Raw genomic sequence first — 25,848 nt, 5'->3', positions numbered from 1 at the left:
TATCCATCCCATTTAACCCTTGGATGTAGCTACCATAATTAACCTCATTTCAGTTTTCACTAGTAAACTGGAACCCAAGATCACACAGCTGATTAGTGAGTTACAGCTAGCATAGGCATGTAGTCCCTGAAGTCTGGCTGCAGAAGCCAGGCTCTTAACCATGAGGCTATAAAATACTAACTCATTTTTTTGTTGTTAAAAAGGGGGGGGAAAGTGATCAGCATTTTAACTAATTGGCCTCCTAACAGAGTTGTGAGAAATCAAAATCTAAGCAAGAGGAAGGAAAAAACAAGATTCTGTGTAGGCCAGAGACCATATACCCATTCTTTTACTGTACTTTAGAACAGATCTCTATCTACCAAAATTCAAAATACATAGTATATTGCTTTTGGCTATAAAATACAGAATTTAACAGGAAAATAACTTCGGATTTTAATCAAACTTGGAGCTAAAGCAGACACGTAAGAGTTTTTAATTTGCCAGATATTCTTTTAATGAGAATTATAAAAGACCAAAAACATTTTTTTTGCAAACTGCCTCTTTTTTTAAACAAATGACTTGCTTTTAATTACAAATACTGTGTGAGACGATGCCTTCTTTTGCAAAACCAATAAATACAAGAACAAATTTTAAACATATGTGATTTGTCCAAGATATTTGGGGGGAGGGGGAGAGCCTGATTTTTTTTTCCAGTATTTAAAAAAAAAAAAAAAAATCAGTACTCCCTAGCCTTACAAAGAATAAGTTTGAAGGTATGACTCAACTGGAGAAAAGAGAGAGAGAGAGACAGAGAGAGAGAGATCACTTTATAGCTGCTTTAAATAGCTTCTGATAATTCTTCCGATGTTACCTTTCCTTTCTGAAACTCGTATCTTCACAAAATAGTTGAATTTAAAATATTTCTAATGAACTGATTAATGGGGGAAAAAGAAAATATGTATTGAACACATATGTATAAATTTTACCATAAACAATTATGCATATCAAAAAGACACTAACTTTAAAAAGGTACAAAAAAAAGTGAGGAAAAACCTGAATTACAGAAAAGAAAGTCAAATTTATTTAATGAAAAACTAGAATTAATAAAAATTAGCAAATACACACAAAAAAATATACACACACAGCAGCACTATGTATTGACTCACATAGGGGAAAAGCAGTGGTCCAAGACCACTCAACATGGCTTGTCAGTTAAAGGAAAAAAAACCCAAACACACACACACGCACGCCCACGCACACAACAAAACAAAACAAAAAACAAGAACCCAATATTTTTTAACAGTACACTCAATCTACAACAAACACAAATTCAGAATTATTTTACAATGCTTCCTTTCTTAATACAAAAGATGCCCATCTTGGGTGTATATATATATATATTTTTTTCAGTGGTTTACTGTTGACTTATTTTTAAATATATTAGTGTTACTACATGCAACTGTTTCCTGTATTTAACAGCCTTTCCTTTTATTTACCTTCATGTGTCTAGCTTCCACCTACCAAAAGCTTCTGGTTGGTAGGCAGACAGGTGCCTTATTCTCTGTGAAATTGAATGCAACGGTTTTAAACACTGGCCAGAAAATGTTTGATTGCCATTTCAACACATGGAAATAGTTACATTGATGCCTAAATTGCCATTTTCTGCAAAAAGCTGTGCAATGCTGGTGTCAAAGACTAGGCAGTCACTATTCATAATGGCTGTTGCAATTCCCTCATGAATAGATCGAGGAGTGGCTTCCCAAGTCAATCGCCGCCTATGACCATTTAGCTCAAGTCGATAAGCAAAATTTTCAGCTTGCTTGCGTGTTCCTATCAGCTGTACAATTGCAAAGAATTGCTGGTGACCATCGTATTTTTCCTGTTTCTCCAAGACTAACATGAAGTGAAAGCCAAAACAGGACTGCATCATCACCCAGTCAACAGCACCAGGAAGATTAATGTCTGTAGCAAGGAAAACTATATCCTCTCCCTGCAGGGTTGTAATAGACTTATGCTGATGCATCAGATGCGGCATTACAGCATCCAAAGAGCCTTGCCATTTACAGGAAGCACCAGGGCACGGACAGGAATAAGGCCTAAACTCACAGAGCTCTTCGTGGTCTGCTTTTTCTGTGTGTGGCAGAGTTATTTCACATCCAGAAGAGGCATATTTACAAGGGAAAAGTACTGAATTGGCCACCTTCTCCATAGCCAAGTTGCGAATGGATCCCAACGGGCCCCGGCAAGTTGGACAACATGTGAGCTTTGGGCGACAGTTGCTACAAACAAGATGGCCACTCTGACACTGAAGAATGGGTGGTAACACATAGTCAAAGCAGACCGGACACTCAAAAAGACTCGCCAAGTCATTGTTGGACGCAGTTGTGCCAGTCAGGGCAGGTACCCTCTGGGATGGTGTACACTTTGAGGTTCCAGTAGGTAATGCTGTTGCAGTCTGACGGCTCATTTCTGTAATAAAAAACATAAATAAAAATAAAAGGAGGCAGGAGAAAAATAATTACAACTATAACTTGTTTTATATAAATAATGTTTACATGCCAGAAATACTTAAGTTTCATGCAAAATTTACTGTAAGCAAAAGAATAAAGGAAAACAGGGTTTAAAAAAACATAAATTACACGAAATATGTGCATTGTACACTGGATAAAATCTCTTTTCAAAATGTTCCAGAGCACATTTAGAATTCCTTTTCTCTAAAAAATGTTAAAAAAAAAATCATCCTTGGATGGACTGTATGTAATAAATGCTAAAATAGAAACTGAACCATAAACAACTAAGGAACACTGTACAAGTAGTTTAAGTTCAATGCAATCAGTTTTGACTGGATCTCCTCCCTCTCTGTGTTCAACTGCCCTACTCATTCTATTTCTTCCTCATTCTTAAGTCAGCTGTTGATAGCTCCAGTGAGTTATACGTGATCCAAAGGATCACCAGGGCACTATGATTAACTCCTCCTAATGGTGAACAGTTATCTGCTCTAGAGGTGTATTGGGGGAAGGGAAGGGGTTACAAGGGGAAGGGTCTACTGCCATTCCATCATCCGTCTCCATGGAATGTTAACACCAGCTAGATATTAATTAACCTTGTTTCCTACTGATCTGTGCCCCCTTCAAAAGTGAGGAAGTATGGAGGAGAAATGGAGGGCCATCCTCAAATAAAAGATTTGAGTCTGGTATTCAAAGTAAACCATTCTATTCTACTTCCATTCTACAATATAAATCAGGTATAATTTGCAAAGCAGAAAGAGAGCCAGGAAAATATAAATAAAGAATAAAGATAAAAAGCATCAGAGAGACTCACACAACATTGGGGGTGAGGGATAGAGCCAACAGGTAAAGAACTCGTTGTACCCTAGAGTTCACCAGTGTTGCTGAAGCATTCATCAGTACAGTGATAAACATTATTTAAGAAATAAATGCCATCTGGAAGAAATGATCAACAATATTAACTAACTTGTTAAGCTAAATGAAAGATAAAACAAGCCACCTTTTCCCAGGAATCTATCTTTGCTAGGATACAGTGGGCCGCTTTCTTGGGGGTGACAAAAAAATCAGTCTACTGATGTCCTAAGAGTATACTCCCAATAACCATAAGCCATATTTCTACAAAATTAAAATTTAACTCCTCAAATTTAATGTTTTCTCAATTGTACTTGTTATTGTTGGAAAGAATTTAACTTTGAAAAAATGCTGTTATCAATGTGACCACATAAATGCAATCTGGCTTCTATTACTCATAGAATGCTCAAGGATAGACACCTTAAATGGGGACTGAGAGTGAAAGAAAAACAAAAAAACCCCCAAAACAAATAGATCAATTCCCTTGTCACTAAAGGTATATTCTAAAGTACAAGGGGAAACAAAAGTACCACAGAATTCTATCATAATGTGGCTCATCACATGGATTTAGGACAACAGGAATCAACTCTCATCACTGAAGCCCTCTGTAACCCCGGGATTCCAGCCCAACAAAAGCACTGTAAAGGAACTCTACCGTAACCCAGTTTCCCCTGAGGAGATTCTCTGTGCATATGATGATCCAGGCACTTTGTTTTAGGTCACTAGTAAAACAATGGGCTTATTAGCTTTGCCAGAATATCCTGTATGTGTGCTGTATGTTTATTTCATGGTCCATTTTATGCTGCTCATTTCAGAGAGCAACATAATAACTGGGAAGTGGTTCCCTGGGCACAAAATAATCTAAGCCACCAATGCCTTTCAAATCACTAAACCAAAACAGCTAGTCACACATCGAGAGGCAGCAAACTCAGTTTGTATTCAATATAATGTAACTATTAAGCAAGAAAAGTATTACTGTTTTAATTTCTTGACCAAGCAAAATAGTTATACATTTATCATCAATAGTTCAGGCTCATGTTACAATGTACATTATTTTTCCAACATTGTAGAAAGCACAACTTAAATTCCTATTCAAAGTGTGAAAACAAGCAAAATGTGGCTTCTATTTCTTGTGAATGGAAGTATTACAGGATAGCAGCTGCTAAAGCCTCCCAAAGCTCGGAAGGTGGAACCCAGCTCCATCTTCAAACAGAGAAAGAGCCCTAACCCACACACAGCCCTGCATTAGAAGCCAAGGACTCAAGTGTCTGGACAACTCTGCAGGAGTCATGACATAACCTGAAGTTTGATTTAAACTGAGAAAAGTACTACAGCTGATCAAAAGAAACATCACTGCCAGCTCAATTATGGTGCGGCCATTCCCTGATCCACTTCGATTCCACTGGCTCACACAACTTTCCCATTTCACAGTTTAAGCAACCCAGTCTCTTAATGGCAGTACCTTTTCTCTTCTTTGTCCCAGATGCTGGTAAACAAGTGAGCAAGACGCCCCTCAAGGAGTACAGAAAAGGTAAGGGAGGCTTCCCCGTCATGAGAAGCCAGGCAGCTCATAGCCTTTCCCCCAGAAGCAAAGACGACTTGCAACAGAGGGCCGTCCTGGACACCTCTTGTTCCTAAACATGTCCCGCGTCAAGATTTCAAGAAGGGAAGGCACGTGCCCTGCTCCATACACTGCATTCACTCCTCAGAAGCACTGGCTACAGAGGCAGAGAATTGAAGCACCCATCCTGTCCCAAGAGGAGCCGACCACACCTCCCCATGAGCTCAAATTCGCCTGCGTCTCCAAAAATGGGAGCCATTGCCGAGCTGTCCTCTGCTGGGCCCTAAACCTTCGTCTGTCTGTCTCGGAAGTCTATCTTCCCCAAATTCATCGGCTAGGCTCCAGCCAGCTCGGTGAAGGACAGGACTGCAGGGTGCGTGGAGGCGACCGGACGAGGAATTGCGCTCTCGGTGCCAGCTCTAGCTACCACTGCAGGGTCCGGCCCGCAGCTGGGAGAGCCCGCTCCAACGCAGAGCGTCAGACGGCCGCAGGAACGCTGTGCTCAGGGCGGCGGCTGCCTCTGTGGGCGAAGGGCGGGGCGGCGCACGGGGGGCGGGGATTAAGGCTCCACCCCACTCAGCCTAGGGCGGCTCTACAGCACGCAGCGCGCGACTCCCACCAGCCACCCAGCCGGGCTAAACCCGAGATCCCCGCGAACCTGGAGACACTGCGCACGCCACAGCGTTTCCACCAGCTTACAAGTAGGTCGAAACACTCCGCTTCTGTAGGCCCAAACAGTCAGATATAGGCAATTTCGGTTGGTTTCGGCTGGTTTCAACCGAAGATCTGCACAGAATATATGGGAATCCGTGGCCAGACAAGCACTCTTCTCTGCACTACACTCTCCCGGTTAACCGTGAGAACGCTAGATTTTTATACAGTAAAAACATTCTCCCTACTTCGTTCAATAACTATTTTATCAGGCGTCAACTACCTTATTTCCTCAATTGTAACTCACTTCCCCATTTTTACCGCACCTTGTTTTAAACTCCCCCTTTCTCCCTTCGAGAAGACTTCGCAGTGAGAGTAGTAAACACACATAACCATATTAAACTCCTGCTTCAACCTCCAAATTGAGATTTTATTCTCTTCCCACTCTAGGAAAGCCATCTTAAACGGCCTCATTAAACAGAGTAGCTTGTTTTGTTTTTAAACAAGCATTACCCTTGCCCCAATAAAGTCCAGGGCCTCAGATTTGCATTGCATCAGCTCAGGCATTCAGAGGTTTAACCTGTCATTACATCATGCTTAGGGCAGCCTTTAAAGGCAGCAAGAGCTGGTAGTGGGGAGTGAACCCTATGCTGCAAATTGTAGATTGCCCATTTTCAGCATAAAATCTTAACTCTAATCACTTACCCACCCTATTAATAGTGTGTTCAGTCACCTCAACCTCATTTTGATATTAGGAAATCTTTAGGAATAGAAATATAATTGAAAATACAGTCTCTTCACTAACAAATATAAATTAATATTACCTAGGTTTTTATTTTCTAATACATATTCATTCTATTCAACAGATAAGTCTCAGGTTTCTAGAGCAGGAGACTTCAAATGTTTTAGGCAGGAAAAACTCTTTCCAAACTCTTTAGACTCCAAGAGAGTCTAAATGTGTAAAACAAATAAAAGGGATGACAGATTTCTCAAGCCAAAGAAAAATTTTCTCCCAAACTTCCAAAGGACCTGTACAGATCCTTACTATCTGAAAACCATTAATCTATGGACAAACCTCACAATAAGTGAGTCAGGACAGTAAAAATGGAAGTGTTCTGGAGCCATCTACACTTGGATTCAAACCCAGTCTTCACCCGCTCAGCTGTAAAACTGGGACAATATTTCCAGCCTTGCATGGCTTTTGTCTGGATTAAGGGATATGGGTAAGTTATATATATCATAGGTGGTACATATTCCAAAATATGTAAGTACTCACACAATTCCAAAAGTTAACTTGTTTTGCCTGAGGTCATCAATTAGTTAGAGACCTAGAACTTGTGGGTTCCAGATATATACTCTAAAAGATGCCTTTAGCTTCTAAGGTTATCAAAAATGTATACCAAAGATCAACTGCCATTTAACTAATTTTTAGCACAATATAGTAGAATTTCTCCACTAGGTAAAACATTTATTTAAACTGGTTTTACGAGGGAAAATTTCACAAAAACTACATTACACTAAGACAAGCCCATAGAATCCAAAGTTAGCAAAAATCCAAAATTTACCAAGAGTGCACTATTACCTACCTACATAAAGCCTACATCTCAGGCCCCCTTTGGTATAAAGTTTAAACAGATTTTAATTTAGATAAAAACATTTTAGAATCAGCCTTTAATGTTGCCTTAGTAATTTCAGAGCATTTAACCATTGCTTTGCCACATTCACAAACTTATGATAGAAGTAAAGTCTTAAACTTTTATTCTCAGTTTCATGGGGGAACCTTTGTTTCCTATTATAAATTATAAATGACTGATGAAGAATTTCTCTGATTAAAATGAATATACAACAATGTTGTGCTTTTCATTTTCTTGCAGTTTACTAATGCTACTGCGGCCTGCTAATAACGGCTCCCCTCAAAGATGGCCACATCCTAATAGTTTGTCCACCTCAGACGAAATTAAAACTAAGGCAAGTCTCCTTAAAAATTCAACAGCTTAAAATGCCAAAAGTTAAAAATCAAACTTTGTTATAAAACCATAATGCCAAGTAAAAAAGTAAAGCAATCTATTTTTAGTTTCCAGAACTGCACCAAAGTAATGGGAATTTTAAAAAATTATACAAAGTATTTTCCTAAAAGCTCTATTTTCCTGAAGATAATTCAGAAGACGTTTTAGCCACAGAATCAGAGTTATGTGTCCAGTAAGAGTGATGATCTGAAGTGGGGAAAGCCCAGGACAAAAGACCTGATACAAGACCTGGAAAACCAGAAGTCTGAACAAAGGTGATGACAGTAAACGGAGAGGAAAATGCAAACCATAACTTAAAAGTGTAAAGCAAAGTACATTTGCTTTTTAATGCCTAACACTGTATTTTGAGGCTTCTACACCTGGTAAAAAACAACATATACTTAACCAGAACCCATCAGGCACTATGCTAGATACCAAACTGTAATAATGGATGAAATGCAAAGTAGAAGTGAGATGCCTGTGACACATCTAAGAGATGGAACTCTCAAACTCTGCTGGTGGGAATGCAAAATAGTATCACCATATCCTGTCACTGCAGAAAGTCCTATTGGAAAGCATGATTCTACATCCTAATTTTATTTTACTAGCTATTATCCTTATTATTTTTATTTCACATTGAATCTACATTAACATCAAGAATGAAAGTATTAACATCTCCCAAAACAAGGCAGGTCATTTAATGTGCTAATAGTGAAACTTTCCCTTTCCCACCTGCCAGGATAAAGACTGTACTAAACTTCAAAACTTTTGTCAAAACAATCATTTAAACCTAACTGCAACCATTCTGATTTCATTTCTCACAACTATATCATAAGACAAATACCCATCTTTTTCTTCCCCTTGAATCCTTAATTATGATTCATTTTTTGGTATGGCCATAGTACCTCAAAAAAGTTTTCAGAAAGGGCATGTAAGCAATTAAGTCTCAGTCTTAACAATCTGAAGCTCTTGCACAAGCTTAGAGTTCTAGTTCACACCCTTTACCCCTAGAACTACATAAATTCTGCTGTCTTCTGACATGTAACTATGTAGATGAAAAATCTAATGTCATTTTTATTCTCATTCATTTGCAGGTAACCTTTTCTACCCTGACAGGTGGCTTCTAAGACTCTTATCTTTGGAAGAGATTTTCATCAAAACATCTAGATATATGCCATCAGCACTTGCCAAACACCAGGTGAGTATTTTCAATCCCAAGACTCAAGTCTTTTACCTTTGTGGACCTTTCTTCTAATTGTTCTTTGACTCTTACCATTACTCAGTTCTTCTCTTCGCGTAATTCTGATACTGACTCTCCTGGATCTATCTTCAAGTCACTTATATATTTTTTTCTCATAATTCCAATCTTTGTTTTGCACTGCATTCCAAGAGAACTCATTAAGTTCTAATTCATAAATTTGGTTTTGCTAAAGTTACCTATCTCTTGATATGCTAAAGCATTTAATTATGTAGATACCCTCAATCTCCAACAAGGGAACAGAGAGTTTGATGGCAGGAACGGCTACGTCCCCTTCCTTTCCCTGAAGTTGGAATGGCCACATAAATTCATACTGCATTGCTCTTGTACTTCCTTAACCTCTCTATTAAAGTTTTCATGTCCCTCATTGGAGCTTCATTGTTGGTTGGTTTCATTCTTACTGCTATAACCTAAATGGTTCCAGGGTCAGCAAGTTAAATACTGAGGCAGAGGAGGGACTTTCCTCCATTCTCACTAAAACAGCTGCCCCAAATATTTATTAATAAGCATACTTATGTACCAGGTATTGTCCTCAATGAGCTTCCAGGTTAAGCATTTACCCCCTGCATTATAGACAGGAAAATAGATTTCAAAATAAAATAAATATTTCAGATCACAGAACTAGTTTAAGGAAAAAAAAAAAAGAAAGTTGGAGCTATCTGATCGAGGAGGACTTAGAAGGGGTGACAAATGGCATCCTAGGCAAACAGACATTATGAAAAATTTTAGACTTGGAAAAGATCTTAACCAACTCTCTCATTTTCAGAAGAGAAAAATGATACAGAGAAGTTAACTTGCTAGATGTCATATAAAGTAGGTCAATGTTCTAATCTGGGCAATATGTTATAATTTCCTAGATCCTTTCAAAGCAGATACGCTTTGGATATTTTCTAATTCAACTTGAAAAATTAACCTTTTCTGAATTTAAGTTTAATAAGATTCAACTGTCTTGCTTTCCCTCCCAACACAAGAGAGATCCCAATGTAGCCAGGAGAGATTTAAAAAAAAAAAGATGGGAGATAAAACCTGAAAACCTGAACAAATAAGAGTTACCTTAAGTCAGCTCCTTAGAGGGGCCTTTCCTGATCACTTTATTTCTAGGCCAGATCACCCTTCTTACTGTCTTCATATTATCTCATGCCATATGAAATTCTCTTGCTAAATAACTTACTTATTGTCTATCTTTTGCCCGTCTCTCTCTCCACAATACCAGCTTTTCACTGATAACAGCAATTCTCAAACTTTTTTGGTACCAGGAACCCTTTACACCAATAACTGGCAAACTACAGCTACAGACCACTTGCCTGTTTTTGTAAGTAGTTTTACTGGAACATAGTTAAGCCCATTCATTTACATATTATCCGTGACTGCTTTAAAGGGTGGAGTTGAAAAGTTGGCCCTATGACTCCTAAAGCCCTTTTAAACCTATCCGGCCATTTAAGAAAAAATTTGTCTTTACTGCTTTAAAGTTTTAAAAAATTATTGAGGACCCCAAAAGAGCATTTTGTCAATGTGGTTTATATGTATTAATATTTACAATATTAGAAATTCAAGCCAAGAACTTTAAAAATATTTGTTAAAATTACCATCACATTTTTTATATAACAAGTAAAAATCTATTACATGTTAAATGTTTATGAAAAAATAACTATCTCCCATAATAGGGAGAAGAGTGTTTATGTTTTACATTTTCTGCAAATCTTTTTAATATCTGATGCAATAAAAAATACTGTTGGATATTTAATATGTGCTTCTGCAATTAATCTGTGAAGATACCACATGTCATGTAGCCTCTGGGAACCTCACTTTACTCTCATGTCTCATTATTGTGAAAAAAAGTTTTGACCCTCAAAGGGTCTTGAGAACTCCCAGGATCCCTGAACCACTAACTTTTGGTTCAAGAGCTCTGTACTACAATATAAACTTCATCAGAATAAACCTTGTTTATTTTGCTCACGCTTCTATCTCCAGCACCTAGGACAGTACCCAGCCCAGACCAGGTACTCAGATATTTCTGGAAGGAATGAATAAATCAAGTACAACAGTATGAAAGATTCCAAATAAAAGAAATAGCATGTATACAACCAGAACTCACTCATCCCTGATGACCCCTAAGGTAGAATATATCTGTTACTTGATATTAAAGAGAGTGAATTCACAACTAAGATTTAAAATTCACTTTAAATAACACTATTTTACAACACACTATGCTTATCTTTGACAAAGGAGCAAAAGGCAACACAATGAAGAAAAGAGAGTCTTCAACAAATGGTGCTGGAACAGCTGAGTATCCACATGCAAAAAAAAAGGAATCTAGACACAAATCTTACACCTCTCACAAAAATTAACTCAAATGGATCACAGATCTAAACGTAAAACACAAAACTATAAAACTCCTAGAAGATAGCAACACAGGAGAAGATCTAGATGACCTTGGGTTTGGCAATGACTTCTCAGAAACACCAAAGGCATGAACCAGGAAAGAATCAATTGATAAGCTGGACTTGATTAAAAGTAAAAATGTCTGCTCTGCAACAGTCAGGAGAATGCGAAGACAAACCACAGACTGGGAGAAAATGTTTGCAAAAGGCATATCTGATAAAGGACTATATTATCCAAAATACAGCACAGAACTCTTAAAACTCAACAAGAAAACGAACATGCCAATTAAAAAACAGGCAAAAGACCTTAACAGACACCTCACCTCATCAGATATACAGATGACAAAGGAGCATATGAAAAGGTGCTCCACATCATTTGTCATCAGTGGAATGCAAATTAAAACAAAAATAAGGTACCACCACACACCTTTTAGAATGGCAAAATCCAGAACACTGACAACACCAAACGCTGGTGGACACGTGGAGCAACGGGAACTCTCATTCATTGCTGGTGGGAATGCAAAATGGTACAGCCACTTGAAAGGCAGTTTGACAGTTTATTCAAAACTAAACGTATTCTTACCATAAGATCCAGCAATCATGCTCCCCTGTATTTACCCAAAGGAGGTGAAAACTTATGTCCACACAAAAACCTGCACATAGATGTTTACAGCAGCTTTATTCATAATTCCCAAGACATGGCAGCAACTAAGATGTCTTCCTATAGTGAACAGGTAAACTGTGATACATTCATACAATGGAATATAATACAGAAATTTTAAAAAATGAGCTATCAAGCCACAAAAACATATGAAGAAAACTTAAATACATACTGCTAAGTGAAAGAAGCCAGTCTGAAAAGGCTACATACTGTATGATTCCAACTATATGACATTCTGGAAAAGGCAAAGCTATGGAGGCAGTAAAAAGATCAGTATTTGCCAGAGACTGGGCAGGGAGGGGATGAATAGGTGGATCACAAAGGATTTTTAGGGCAGTGAAACTATCCTGTATGCTACAGTTGTGAGTACATATCATTATACATTTGTTAGAACTCATACAATATATAGCACTAAGAGAGAACCATTAATGTAAACCATGGACTTTGGGTGATAATAATGGGGCAGGGTGAATACAAGAAATCTCTGTATCTTCTGTTCACTTCTGCTGTGAATCTAAAACTGCTCTAAAAAATAAAGTCTGTTTTAAAAAGTAATAACAACACTATGTGGTGAAGTAAATCATTTTACCACCATAAACACAGTCTAAAAAATTGAATATATTTTCATACCAATTCTCTAAGTTTTCAAAACATGTTTGTGACATCACAGTTCCATAAACCCATTCATTCCTAGGTAGTAGTTTCATTTTTTAGTAATGCACCACTGGTAACCTACCTTAAGAATATACCTATGCATATACCTATATTAATTATTTTGATATTGGGCAAAACTACAATGTCCCGGGTCTCAAGCTGCTCATTTGTGAAACAATAAAACTAACAACAAGATTTTTGGACTTTAACTAAGATCAAGTATGTGGGAACATTTGGTGTATTATGAACAACACACTCAGTGATGTTTACAGAGCCATACTAGGAACCCTGCAAGGAATCACTAAATTAAAAAGACCCAGATTATACGGGATTTTACTGAAAACTGTTGTTTCAACGTACTGTGTTCATTTTCGTAACCTCAACTTGGGACTGTGTCTGAAACATGATAAAGATAACAGATTGCTATGAAAGAAGCTTCAAACTGAGCATCTACCAACCCTGTAAGGCCTCATGTCAGCAGCTTCATATACAGTCTTTAATTAAGACTCATAAAGAAGGGTGTATCTCCATTTTGCAGATGAGGAAACTGAAGATCAGAAAAATTAAGAAGTAATAAGAACAGAGCCAGACTGCTTCCTTCCTGAATCTTATTTTCTTTCAAATAACTCTAAAAAAAAGTATGTATAATCTTCTCACTCTGGCACAGAATATTCAACTTAGCATCCAACTAATCTTCAATGTTTATAAAAATTGACCCCCAAAAAAAAAAGTTCCCTAAATTCTTTAAATTAAAACTGTAGTCATAGCAAGTAGTTGCTTTTTGAAATTTTTTGTTTCAAAGTGGTATAATCTAACAGTCACTAAACCATTAGACATTAAATCAAAGCAAAGAATCAAGAAGAGAGGTAAGAGCAGAGAAATAAAAGAAGCAGGGGACTTCCCTGGCAGTCCAGTGGTTAAGACTCCACGCTTCCACTGCACAGGGTGAGGGTTCAATCCCTGGTTGGGGAACTAAGATCCCACATGCCACATGGCGCGGCCAAAAAAAAAAAAAAAGAGTAAAAGAAGCAGGAAGAGGGTCAAAAATAGGCTCTCAACTTTTTTATGTCCTACCACATATCACTAAATAGAATTTTTGGGAATTCACTTGAAATTCACTTGAAACCATGTCGGTCATGATTACAACACAGTCACTACTGCAATATAACCAAGGCTCACAGTGTCTAGATAAAAGCAGCCAAATACTATTCACTTAGTTACATGTCCAAGTTTGAAAACAACTGTTCACTACCCTGATTATGTTTTATATTCTCTCAGGATGTAAAATTGTCACACATGCCAGTAGATCTTTGCTCTTTTGCTCCATCTTGATGTTAAGCTACGCTTTTTAAATCTTCCTCATAAAATATCTTGTACCCAGTTCTGCACTGTAACATTCATCTTCCCATTCTTCCTGACAAATAATGGTAAGTAAATACACACATACATACAGAGAACAAAAATTTAAAGCATATCTAAATTGGTAGTAACCTATGAAGAGTTGGTGATACTACGCTAAACAGAAAAGAACACATTGCTTGAGACGAAGAAATTAAAGAAATGAGGTAAAAAGTCACACCAGAGAATGTTAATATCAATACACTGATATTGATAGATCTTTACTACTACTGCAGAAAAATAATGGAATTTATAGGGGGAAATGCCATATTAAAAAATTCATGGAGCCGTATTCAAATGAAATTATATTCCTTTGAAAGAGTTATAATCTGTGTCTTCATAAGCATCACATCTGAAATTCTAAACAAATCATTTTAGTTATTTCAAATAAGGATATAACACACGAATTAACTTAGACTCTAATTTTCCTCAAACTAAGATTCTGTTCTCAGGGTGGGTGCCACATTTCTCTACAAAAATTTCTGTTTTATTTTCCCGTGTTTAATAATCTAAAAAACAGCATTAGCACATTCTGAATCATCTGAATCCACCTGTTAGCCATGTAACTGAATGTTCCTATTTACATTTATGGTCACACTAGCTCCAAGTTGGTACTACAGTACTCTAATTATGGGAGGCTAAAGAGAAATACAGAGGGGGACCTAATATATAAATGATGCATTTGTGTGAAGTGAAGCCCAAATGACATCATGGTTTTCACTGAAGCACTTACACATTGGTAAGAAAATGCATCATGTGGTGACCACAACATATGGTATAATTTTGGTGTGCTCAACTCAAAAAGAACTTACAGCATAATAGTCAATTCCATAACTCATGTTGTTTCAAGACTTCAATTTAGCAGGCAGTATTCAATACTTTCATAAATTAGTGTAATTTGAATTTTACTGGTTTTGTAGTTTTGTTTGTATTTAATTTGTAAGTTTTGAGCTGTCACCAACATCTGACAGAGTTGATCAGATCACTGGCTCCTGCCTGGTATTGATTCCTGCTCTTCTCCCCAAAGTCTTGAATTTGGGAGTTGTCCATGGCCCACTTTTCTTCACTTTGGTGATCTCATTCACTCTTGTATTTTTAAAATTCCACTGATACTGCCATGGACTTCAACATTTTTATATCCAGTCCAGATTAAAAAACAAAAACCCTCCAGATGTGTCTTAAACCCCAGATGTGTACACCCTCCTAGACATTCCTACAGGGGGGGTGACCAAAACTGAACTCCTTATCTTCTCCCAGACTACTCAACCAATAGCCTTCCCCTCACTTGATGGAAACTCCATCCTTCCAGATTCTCGGTCCAAAAGCTTTCAAGCCTTCATGTCATCCTTGATTCTTCTCTACACATCTTGTATCTAAAACCACCAGGAAATCTTACTGTACCTCCTTGAAAAATATATCCAGAATCCCAACCACTCCTCACTACCTCTACTACTATTATATAGTCTAAGCCTCATTATCTCTCAACTGGATTACTGCAATATCCTTCTAACCAGTCTCCCTGCTTCCATCCTTGTTTCCCACCCCACCCGCGGATTCCAAGCACAGCAATCAAAAAAATCCATTAAAATCTCCCATGTGCAGGTAATAGATAAATCCTTCAACAGCTTATAAGGCCCTACACAATATGACGATGTGTCCCATTACTTTTTGACTATCTCCTACCTCTTTCTCCCTCACTCACTGTACTAGCCTCCTTGTTCCATAAGGCTAGGTTGCTCCTTTGGGCCTCTGCCTTAAAATACTTTTCTCCTGGATATCCACATGACTAACTCTTTCACCTTCTTCTAATCTTTGCTTGTATATTACCTTCTCAATGAGGCCTACCCTGTTCCCTCTATTTACAACAGTGCCCAGCACTGTGCCCACTGACCCCTCCTCCTAATCCTTGCCCATTCTACCTCTCTTCCTCTTCCCTTCCCCTCCTCCATTTCTACTCTGTTGTTGTCAATAAAATGTATGACCTTCTATCAGGCTATACAATTTACTTATTTATTATGTTTGTTGTTGTAGCCCCCCGCCTCACCACCTGGAAAATGGGAACCTGTCTGGTTCAATGATGTGTCCCAAACATTTAAAACAGTGCCTGACACACAGTACATGTTCAAGAAATATTTGATAGATGAATAAATAAATTAGAAGGCAAAAGAGCTTTGGACTTTTGAGCACTAATATCCAAAGCTAGATGCAACAGAGCAATACTTTTTAAAATCCACAAAGAAAATGATTAATTAACATTCTAGAAATTCTGTGCCCAACCAAATCATCCTAAAAGTGTTGAGGGCAGAATAACGATGCAAGGTTTCAAAACATTATTTACATCCCCTAGATCCTGGAGGAGTAGGGGCAGGGAGTTTTTCTTTAAAAAATAAGCCTAGTGAAATATTTGATTTTTAATTATTGTGCATGTACAACTCTTCAGACTAAAAGAAAAAGAAATTCAAAAACTTGATATGAGAACTGTCACAAACTGCATGCGTTACTTAAAAAATAAATTTGTTTTCAAAGATTTGATTCCAAGTATTACATAAGATGTGCAGAAATAGACTTTCCTACACTGTTGGAAATGTCCACTGTGAAGGCTTCTAATAAGATTTGGCAGTTTGTTTCAAAATATAAAGTTTGTATACTCTTTGACCCAGCAGTTTCTCTTCCAAGAGTCTATCCAACGATTTACACATTGGCAAAGGTGTATACATATGGATGCCTACAGCAATCCTGTTTGTAAGAGCAAATAAACTGAAAACAGCCCTAGCTTAAGAAAGTGATTAAATTATGGTCCATACAACAGAACACAATGCTGCCTTTTTTTTCTTTTAAAAAAGATACTCATACCTACTAACATATAAGAAGCAAACTGTTTAAACAGGTGGAGAAAAAAAAACAAACCCACAGGATATATTACAATCCCATTTATGTTAAAAGAGAAAAAAAGAATTAAGTAAATATGGACATTGACATAGCTGTCTATTTTTATATATGTACTCATGTGTGTACATACCACATAAGGGGACAGAAAAGAAACTAGAGGGGCATCTGAATAGCAGAATGTGGTTTAAAGACTTAAGGTAAGGGTTTAGAGAAGGGAAAAAAGGAGGTCAAGTTTAGAACCAGAAATCACAGAGAAGAGATGGGACCACTTAACTACGAGTACACAAAATATCAAGAACAGAAGGGTATAGACTCTAAGCACAAACTTCATCCTGTGGAATTATGCAGTTCAAACATGTATAGTTACTGACAAGTGGTAATCATTAATGGGAAAATATCTACAAGGATTTAAGTCAGATCAAAGAAACGGACTTTAAAATGTCTATGGCTGTCTCAAAAAAATGTGGAACACACATAGACTAGAAACTACACCAAAATGTCTACAATGGTTACTTTTCAATTATCACATTATGAACGATCATGAGGAAAGTGGGGGCTGCATTTCTGTATGCATTTCTCAAATGTTCCATAAAACATATTTATATTACTTTGGTGATTAATAATTAAATTTTAGTGCATATTTTGTGTCCCCACACTTTGCTGCTAACGAATTGCTAGTGACTCCATACACAAATTTAAACACTGAGAGATCAAGAGTTGATTTTGCCTACTGCATTTTTTTTTCTTAGTTTTTTTCTTAAAATGCCTCAAATAGATGAACACTTACAGGGAAAAAATTATTTAAAAAACAGCTTATTCACATTTTTTAAAACCCACATATTTCAAATATGGATACATATATTTTAGTTTATACTTATAAAAAATGCCTAAATTTAGCATTTTAAAAGTTAATTCTAAGACAAAATTTATCTGCTCACCTCTCCAAGCAAAATCAAAAGAACACAGTCTACAGAAATTATCTCAAAACTATCTGTATTAACAAGACATCCGAAGCTGTCCCTAACAAAGCTAAATCAGGGACTCTGACAAAACAAAAACAAAAACAGACAAAAAAACCACAACTCAACTTTAGCTGAGTTCAAAGGAGCTAAAAGGTAAAACACAAAGGGGGAAAAAAGCAAGTTTTTAACAATTAGATTACTTAATTTAAACCAAAAATTGAAGTAAAAAATTTAGTGTACAGTACACTTAATTTCACTGTATCAACCATTACTACCTAAGCCTGTCAACATGACAATAATAACAAGTACAGTATAATACTTCCTATAAAATTCAAGACTGGCATTAAATTTTTCTAATTTTCTAAGAGACTATTTCTCACTGGCAATACCTGCTTTATAAATATAGGTTAGTTCTCCAAAGATTTTTCCTCCACTTCTCTTTCTAGTTCCATGTGCTCCCAACCCCCTACTATTCAAAATAAACAAAAACAAAAGCCACAAGTAAGTTCAACATGACTGGGCAACCTCAAACCTAATAAAAGATCTTTGCCAATATCATTTTAGTCACTGTGGCTCAAACCGAGAGAATAAATTGACCCCCAAATGGACTGTATTATCTATTGATGTATCATTCAGCCTAGAGTTCCTGAAGATTTACACACACACACCCCTCCAAAAATCAAAATAAAAGTAACAGGACACATGGGAGCTGGTCATGATAGTGTGAAAATGCATCAAGCTGTATCCTTAATATTTAAGCACTTTTTTCTATATGTAGTTAACCTACACTTCATCAAAAAAGTTTACATTGGGGGGAAAAAAAGTAATACTATTGCTCTAGGTATTCTAGAATCTCCTGAGAACAATGTGTCAGGTGTCATAGCTGGTAACACATCACAGAACCTCTTCTCTCCTCCCCTCTGCTCAGTTTCTCAATATATCTCTCTCTACTATGTCTTTAATCCACCACAGTACAGTAATCACTAACTATAAATACTCAACCGATGGCTTCACCCATACTTCGTTCAGAAAATACAACAGAAGCCATCAAATGCTGACTTACCACTTCCTTTCCTCCCCTTAGAATGGAAGAAGCGACCCAGGCCCTTGGGCAGTGTCCTGTCACCTTCTCAGACTTCACACTCCTATTATCCCTTTCTCACATCAATCTCTCCCTCTTTTTCTACTGGACCATTCCCTAACACCCGAACACGCTCTACTATCTCCCATCTGGCTTCTGTGATATTCCTTCTACCTCACTGGATCATTCTGGATGTCTCATAGGTATCTTAAATCCAACATATCAGAACTTTGAGTTGATTTGCTATCCTTCCATTGTTTGAGTTTTATTGCTATCTGTACCCCCCCCACCCCCTCTAGTTTTTCCATTCTTGGTAAATAGCACCATGATCCACACAGTTGCTCAAGCCAGAAACAACCTAATTTCTTCCTTCCCTCACCTCTCATATCTAATCCATCAACAAGCCCTGTTAATTCTGTCCCCAAATACATCTCAAATCCATCCACTTCTCTTCATCTTCACGGCCACCACCTTGATCCAGGTTATACTCAACTACGGTACTTCCTGATCAAAGAAATGGCCTTCTAACCAAATATTCTCCAAACAGCTAAAGCAATCTTAAAACTTAAAAGCAGATTATGTTACTACTTTAATTAAAACCTTTTGATGGCTTCTCAGTACACTTAAATTCACATTCCTTACTATGACTCTGCAGGATCTGATCCTTGCCTATCTCTCCCCCTCATCCATTTGCTCCAGAAACACTCTCTTCTCTCAGTTCCTGGAACAGTCCATGTTCATTCCTGCCTCAGGGCCTTTACCTCTGCTGCTCCTTCAACCTGAGATGTTCTCCTTTCTCTCCTTCAAAGGACTAGCTCCTTATCCTTTTAAGGTAGCTTGAATATCACCACTTCTCACAGCAAGTCTCCCTCCCACCATTACTCTTTACTCCTTTATAGTACATATCACAATTTGTAATTCTTTTTTCCCTTACTAGAATATAAGTGATAATAGAGAAATTAAATAACTAATTTTTAAAATGATTTAAGCACTTTCTCTGTGTTAAGTAATGTGCTTTTAAATGCAAGTGTCCCTGCTTTTAGGCAGTGTCCCTGCTCTTATTGAGCTTAAAGTCATAAACACACTAGTAAGTGATAGAGGCAAGAGACACATCCAGATCTGGCTCTTAACCACTCAGCTACACTGCTACTCTAGCTTTAGGACACAGAGCAAGGAGCAGCAATATGCTTAACAGCTGTTCACATGCTAGTGGAAACTAAGGCTTGGAGAGGTTAAGTCATGTGCCCAAAGTAGCACAGACATTTGAGAGATCAAGTACAATCATGAGCAAAGGCACAGAGGTGTTGAAGTATGGTGAATGTTCAAGAAACAAAAAGAATCCAGTTTAACCAGATATGGCCAAGAAGAAATGCTGGAGGATAAGGCTAGAAGAGCATAATTGAACACTGCGAAGGTATCAGTCATTCAATAAATATTTACTGAGCACCAACTACACGCCAGCAACAGTGCTAAACTCTAGACCAACAAGAGTGATAAAGGCAAAGTCCTCATAGAGATTGCAGTCTATATCTGGGGAAGCAAAGTAGTAGAGAAAAATTATAGTTCAGGGGGATATGGTTGTAGTAGGGCGAAGCGGAAAGATGACATCCAATTCAAGGTGGGGGATCCAGGAAGAGTGCCTCAGCTAAGTGATGTCTAGGCTGAGATTACAGAGCTTAGTTGGAAGACAAAATATGGTGCACACAGGCACTTGCAAGTACACAGTGGAAAATGACAGGAAAGTAACAAAAGCCAGCTCCAGAAGGGTCTGTGTACTTACTATCTATGTCAAGGAACTTGGGACTTTAAACTGAAGGCCTTAAGTCACCTATGTTAGAAAACTCCCTTAAATGGCAGTGGGAAAAACTGAAGGGAGGAGGCAGAGACCAAAAGCAGATAGACACTTAGAAAGTAAAAGAGAAGGACTGAATGTACATGTGCAAATGAGTGAGAGACAAAAGCAACACCAGATTTGAGATAACCAGACAGTAGAAAAATCAGGGCTCTATGACTCACCGGATACAGAGGATGAGAGCCTTGGATGGTTGGAAACAAAGGTTTTAGTTTTAGACACATAAATTTGAAGTACCTTGGTACGTGAAAGTGGAAAATGACGTGCAGGGAAAGACACAGTCAAAAGAATGAGAAGACAAACCACAGACTGGGAGAAAATGTTTGCAAAAGACGTATCTGATAAAGGACTATTATCCAAAATACAGCACAGAACTCTTAAAACTCAACAAGAAAGCGAACATGCCAATTAAAAAATGAGCAAAAGACCTTAACAGACACCTCGCCTCATCAGATATACAGATGGCAAAAGAGCATATGAAAAGGTGCTCCACATCATTTGTCATCAGGGAAATACAAATTAAAACAAAAATAAGGTACCACCACACACCTTCTAGAATGGCAAAATCCAGAACACTGACAACACCAAACACTGGTGGGCATGTGGAGCAACGGGAACTCTCATTCTTTGCTGGTGGGAATGCAAAATGGTACAGCCACTTGAAAGGCAGTTTGGCAGTTTATTACAAAATTAAATATATTCTTTCCATAAGATCCAGCAATCATACTCCTCGGTATTTACCCAAAGGAGCTGAAAACTTATGTCCACACAAAAACCTGCACACAGATGTTTATAGCAGCTTTATTCATAACTGCCAAAACGTGGCAGCAACTAAGATGTCCTCTGGTAGGTGAGTAGATAAACAAATTGGTACACCCCGACAATGGAATAATACTCAGCGCTAAAAAGAACTGAGCTATCGAGCTACGAAAGGACATGGAGGAAACTTAAATGCATATGACTAGCTGAAAGCAGCCAGTGTGAAAAGGGTACATACTGTATGATTCCAATTACATAACACTCTGGAAAGGACAAAACTATGGAGACAGTAAAAAGATTAGTGCTTGCCAGAAGTTAGGAAAGAGGGGGGATGAATAGGTAGACCACAGAGGATTTTTAGGGCAGTGAAAACTATTCTGTGTGATACTATAATGGTGGGGACATATCATTATACATTTGTCAAAATTCATAATACACAACACCAAGAGTGCACCATAATGTAAACCATAACCTATGGGTGAGAATGTGTCAGTGTAGATACATCAATTGTAACAAATGTATCACTCTGATGGAAGATGTTGATAATGGAGGAGGTTATGCAGGAGTGGGGCAGAGTATATGGGAAATCTCTGAACCTTCTGTTCAATTTTGCTGTGAACCTAAAACTCCTCTAAAAAATAGTCATAAAAAAAAAAAGATCTGCGAGCAAGAGAATACATGGGTCTAAGTTTCACAGCAAAGAAATCTGAGTGTCATAAGAATACAGAAGTAGTAGGTCAGGAAACAAGTCTGTACTGAGTGTTAGGCACTGAGGATATAGGAATAAAAAACCACAATCCCTGCCCTTTTGCAGCAGAAACTCTAGTAACTATAGCCATGGAAAACCAAATGATTCAAAATGCATTAGAAAAATCTCCATTTAAAAGAAACCACTGGACTTCCCTGGTGGCGCAGTGGTTAAGAATCTCCATGCTAATGCAGTGGACAAAGGTTCAAGCCCTGGTCCAGCAAGATCCCATATGCTGCGGATCAACTAAGCCCGTGGGTCACAACTACTGAGCCTGCGCTCTAGAGCCCGCTAGCCACAACTACTGAGCCCGCATGCCACAACTACTGAAGCCCGCGTGCCTAGAGCCCGTGCTCCGCAACAAGAGAAGCCCCCGCTCGCCGCAACTAGAGAAAGCCCGCGCACAGCAATGAAGACTCAAAGCAGCCATAAATAAAGACTTGACCTTTAAAAAATAAATTAAAAAAATAAAAGAAATAAAAGAAACCATTAAGGATGCTTTTTAGAGAGGAAAAATTTATACCCAGTTGCTGTTTTTTTTTGGGGGGGGGCGGGGAGGAAGGGTAGGAAGTCTGAGGTTTTCACATATTGATTTTGTTTGTAATGAGGTCTAGACCAAAAATAACCAAAATTTAAACATTTTTATAAGGTGTGTATGGACATTCCATAATTATAACTGAAAGTGTGCAACAGATCTCTTAAGCCAAGAAAAACCTTCAATCTCTAGAAATCAAGTAAATCAACTGCTTTAAAATACAGTTTTAAGTGGCTGCTTTGCAAAGTTACTAAACTTACTTTGTTACCGTCCTTATGTAAGACCTGTTTTCAAAACACTGTATAAGCTGAAAATAAAATCCTATTCTTCATATTATGTCATTGTTGCCATAGCTAGATATTTCCTTTGTAACTCCAATTAATTGTAGCCTAATATTCTTTTTAATTACAGATATTAAAGAATATTGCTCTACAACCATTTTGTAAGAATTTCCCAAAGCTTAGAGGGAGAACACATTACATTAAATTGAATTAAATCTCTGAATTTGTAGTTTGTGTAATACTTATCCTGAAAAGTTCCATATCTATCAATTATACTTCAGCTTAAAATATTATTAAATGTTACTAAATTATGCTGGAAAGGTGTCAAGAGGGGGCATGTAAAGCAATTCTATAATATATCTAAAGAAAATATTTTGGCAAAGCCAACCTTAGGGTTGCAACTAATTATTCCAGATCACAAAAATCTGTATCTTTAATTTCCAGAACAAAAAATTACATAATTCATATACTCCTCTTTAGGTCAAAATCTACTTGTCACGAAGTTCTCCTAACAGCTAACCAAAATCCTCTCCTCCCCAATTTGAGCCAATATCTGCCTGATAAAATTACCAGACCATTACATTTATCACCATACTACACTCTGCTCTTCAGTAATGTCCAAAATAGATGGTGACACCACAGACACCTAACACTCAAAGAGACTCACTGTTTCACTCTTCCAAGTTAGTTAAGTCCTCAAAAGCAAACTGACCCATGAATTTCATTTTTTAAATTCCAGACCACACAAGACCTACCCAAATGTCTTACTATAAAAATTTCCCAATGCCATCATCTCCAAATGCCTGGACATTTACCACCTAAACCTCTTGTTCTCATGTTTAAGAACTAACAAAATGCACTAAAAGAAAAACCCAAGCACTAATGATTTATAATGTAATTTCACATATTCTGGCCTATGCAGCTCCAACATATCCAACATGCCAAGATAATCTCACAAATTTAGTGATTAAACAACAGCCTTAGCAGTAAACATTTACTGAGCACTTAACCATGGGCCTGCCACTGCTCTAAGCCCTAAGCCCTTCGCCTACTATCATCTCATCAATTCTCCCAACAGTCCTACGAGGTAGGTACTGTCATTACCCCCTATTTTGCAGATAAGGAAAATGAGGCACAGAGGTTAAGCATCTTGCCCAAGGTCACAAACCGGTGGGGCAGGGCTGGAACCAAAGCAGGCAGTCTGACTTCAGAGTCGTGCTCCCAACGTTCAACTGGTGCAAAGAGTTAAAAATTTACCCTTGACAGCCCCTTATCAAGAAATGGTAAATGTTCAACTGCTAGAAACCGTCAGTCCGATCACTGTCCTATATCCGTGCTCATGGCTTCTACGACTTTGACAAATCAGCTACACCATCTGATTTTCCAAACACACAAATTGGACTTCTCTAGATGTCAGAGCAAACAAATTCTGAATCTTTCCAGGCCCAGGAAAAGAAAAACCTACGCAACACTGTGGCCCAGATTATCCACATTCCTAAATTATAAATCTGGGAGAGTCGAGAAAGGCCCCCAAACTACTCGACAAATGAAGCCTAGGAAAAGCAACGTTTACAATAAAAAGCTGGAGCTTCCCTGGCAAGCCGTTCACGCGATCTCCTCTCTAACGACATAAACAAGGGAGGAGGCTGCATTCTTCCCACCGCACAATGAAGGCTCGGGCCGGAGCGGGAGGAAGAACGCAGCACAGTCGGGGACGGCCGCTCCCGGGGTCGGGGGCGGCCGCTCCCGGGGTCGGGGGCAGGCAGGGGAGGCCAAGGACGGCCGAGTCGCCCGGTCCTGCCCCCGGGCCGGTGCGGGGAGGGGCCGGAGGGAAGGGCTGGCCACTGCCCGCGCTCAGCTGACCTCCGCCATGTTGGCCGCACACCCCGGGACCCTTCACAACAAAGACCGGCACCCGGGCGCAGGGCGCGCCGGGCGCCTCCCCCGGCCGGGTCCGCCTCCCGGGAGCGCGGGGGCCGGGCCGGGCGGCGAGGAGGCCCTACCCCGCCCTCGCCCGGCCGCTCGGGGCAGACCCCCGACGCGGGCCTGCGGGGCCCGGGGCGCCGGGGGCGGGGGCGAGCCGGCTCGCGGCGCGGGGAAGGGCCGGGCAGGGGAGGGGAGGGGCGGGGGGCGGCGCTCGGCCCGGCGGCCGGGCAGCCGGGCTCCGGCCGAGACAAAGGCGCCCGGCGCCGGGGGCTGCCCGCGCCCCCGCCCGGGCGGCGCGACCCGGTCCGGCCGCCCTTCCCGCCCGCCGCCATTACCGGGCTTGGGAGTTCTCCTCCCGCAGAGCCCCTCGCGGCCAGCTCCTCCCTCCAGGCCGGGCCCCACTTACCTGTGGGCGGAGAGCGCGCCTCGGACCCCGGTCCTGGCTCAAACGCGCTCCGTCGCCGCCGCCAACCCCCGCCACCGCGGGCAGCGCCACCGCCTCTTCCCCGTGCCGACACCGACGGGACACCCTGGGCCGCCGCCGCCGCCGCTCGAGAGCGCGCCCCGCAACGGCCGCCCCGGTTCCCCCCTGGCCGCCGCTGCCGTTTCGCGCGTCCTCGAGCCCGCCGCGCGCTCCCGCTAAATACCACACACTGCGGCGGCCGCCATGAGGAGGCGCGGCCCCGCGCGCCGGCGGCCCAGAGAGGGCGGGGCTTCCCGCGGGCGCGCAGGCGCTGAGGCTCTCGCGCGGAAGGCTGAGAGTTTTGCAAGCATCCGAGGGTGGCAGTTAGAGCCCGGGCTCCTCGGCTACTGTTGCTGTGACTGAACACCTCGCGAGCCACAAACGCTGGCATATCGCGCTCTTGCCCGCAACCGTCCTCTCCCGGGGAGGAGCGGGCGCTCGCCT

At 39.7% G+C, this 25,848-nt stretch overlaps 1 protein-coding gene across 4 annotated transcripts; it reads right to left on the bottom strand.

The window, feature by feature from the left end:
* Nucleotides 1-1,037: 1,037 nt before the first annotated feature.
* Nucleotides 1,038-25,634, bottom strand: SIAH1 (siah E3 ubiquitin protein ligase 1). Of its 4 annotated transcripts, none has more exons than XM_057534823.1 (3): nt 25,348-25,466; nt 3,301-3,422; nt 1,038-2,448 (listed from the first exon to the last, which is right to left on the bottom strand). In XM_057534823.1, exon 3 carries the CDS (start codon nt 2,444-2,446, stop codon nt 1,598-1,600), a length of 849 nt encoding a protein of 282 aa, XP_057390806.1. In that variant the 5' UTR covers nt 2,447-2,448; nt 3,301-3,422; nt 25,348-25,466; the 3' UTR covers nt 1,038-1,597. The 4 variants fall into 4 exon arrangements, with proteins under 4 accessions (XP_057390806.1, XP_007167693.1, XP_057390807.1 ...); XM_007167631.2 differs by lacking the exon at nt 25,348-25,466 and adding an exon at nt 4,801-5,384; XM_057534824.1 differs by lacking the exon at nt 3,301-3,422 and having other exon boundaries at nt 25,348-25,634.
* Between the last annotated feature and the right edge of the window lie 214 nt (nt 25,635-25,848).

This window comes from Balaenoptera acutorostrata, chromosome 19 (assembly GCF_949987535.1).
Source record: "Balaenoptera acutorostrata chromosome 19, mBalAcu1.1, whole genome shotgun sequence".
NCBI classification, from domain to species: Eukaryota; Metazoa; Chordata; class Mammalia; order Artiodactyla; family Balaenopteridae; genus Balaenoptera; species Balaenoptera acutorostrata.
The sequence above is the reverse complement of the archived record's forward strand: the minus strand, read 5'-3'. Positions and strand labels throughout refer to the sequence as shown.

Bases quoted from the DNA above. Each gene is read 5' to 3' on its own strand.
- SIAH1 (XM_007167630.3), bottom strand. From the start codon at position 4,891: ATGACGGGGAAGCCTCCCTTACCTTTTCTGTACTCCTTGAGGGGCGTC. The intron at 2,449-4,800 runs GTACTGCCATTA...TTTTTATTACAG, and splicing joins TGGGACAAAGAAGAGAAAAG to AAATGAGCCGTCAGACTGCA.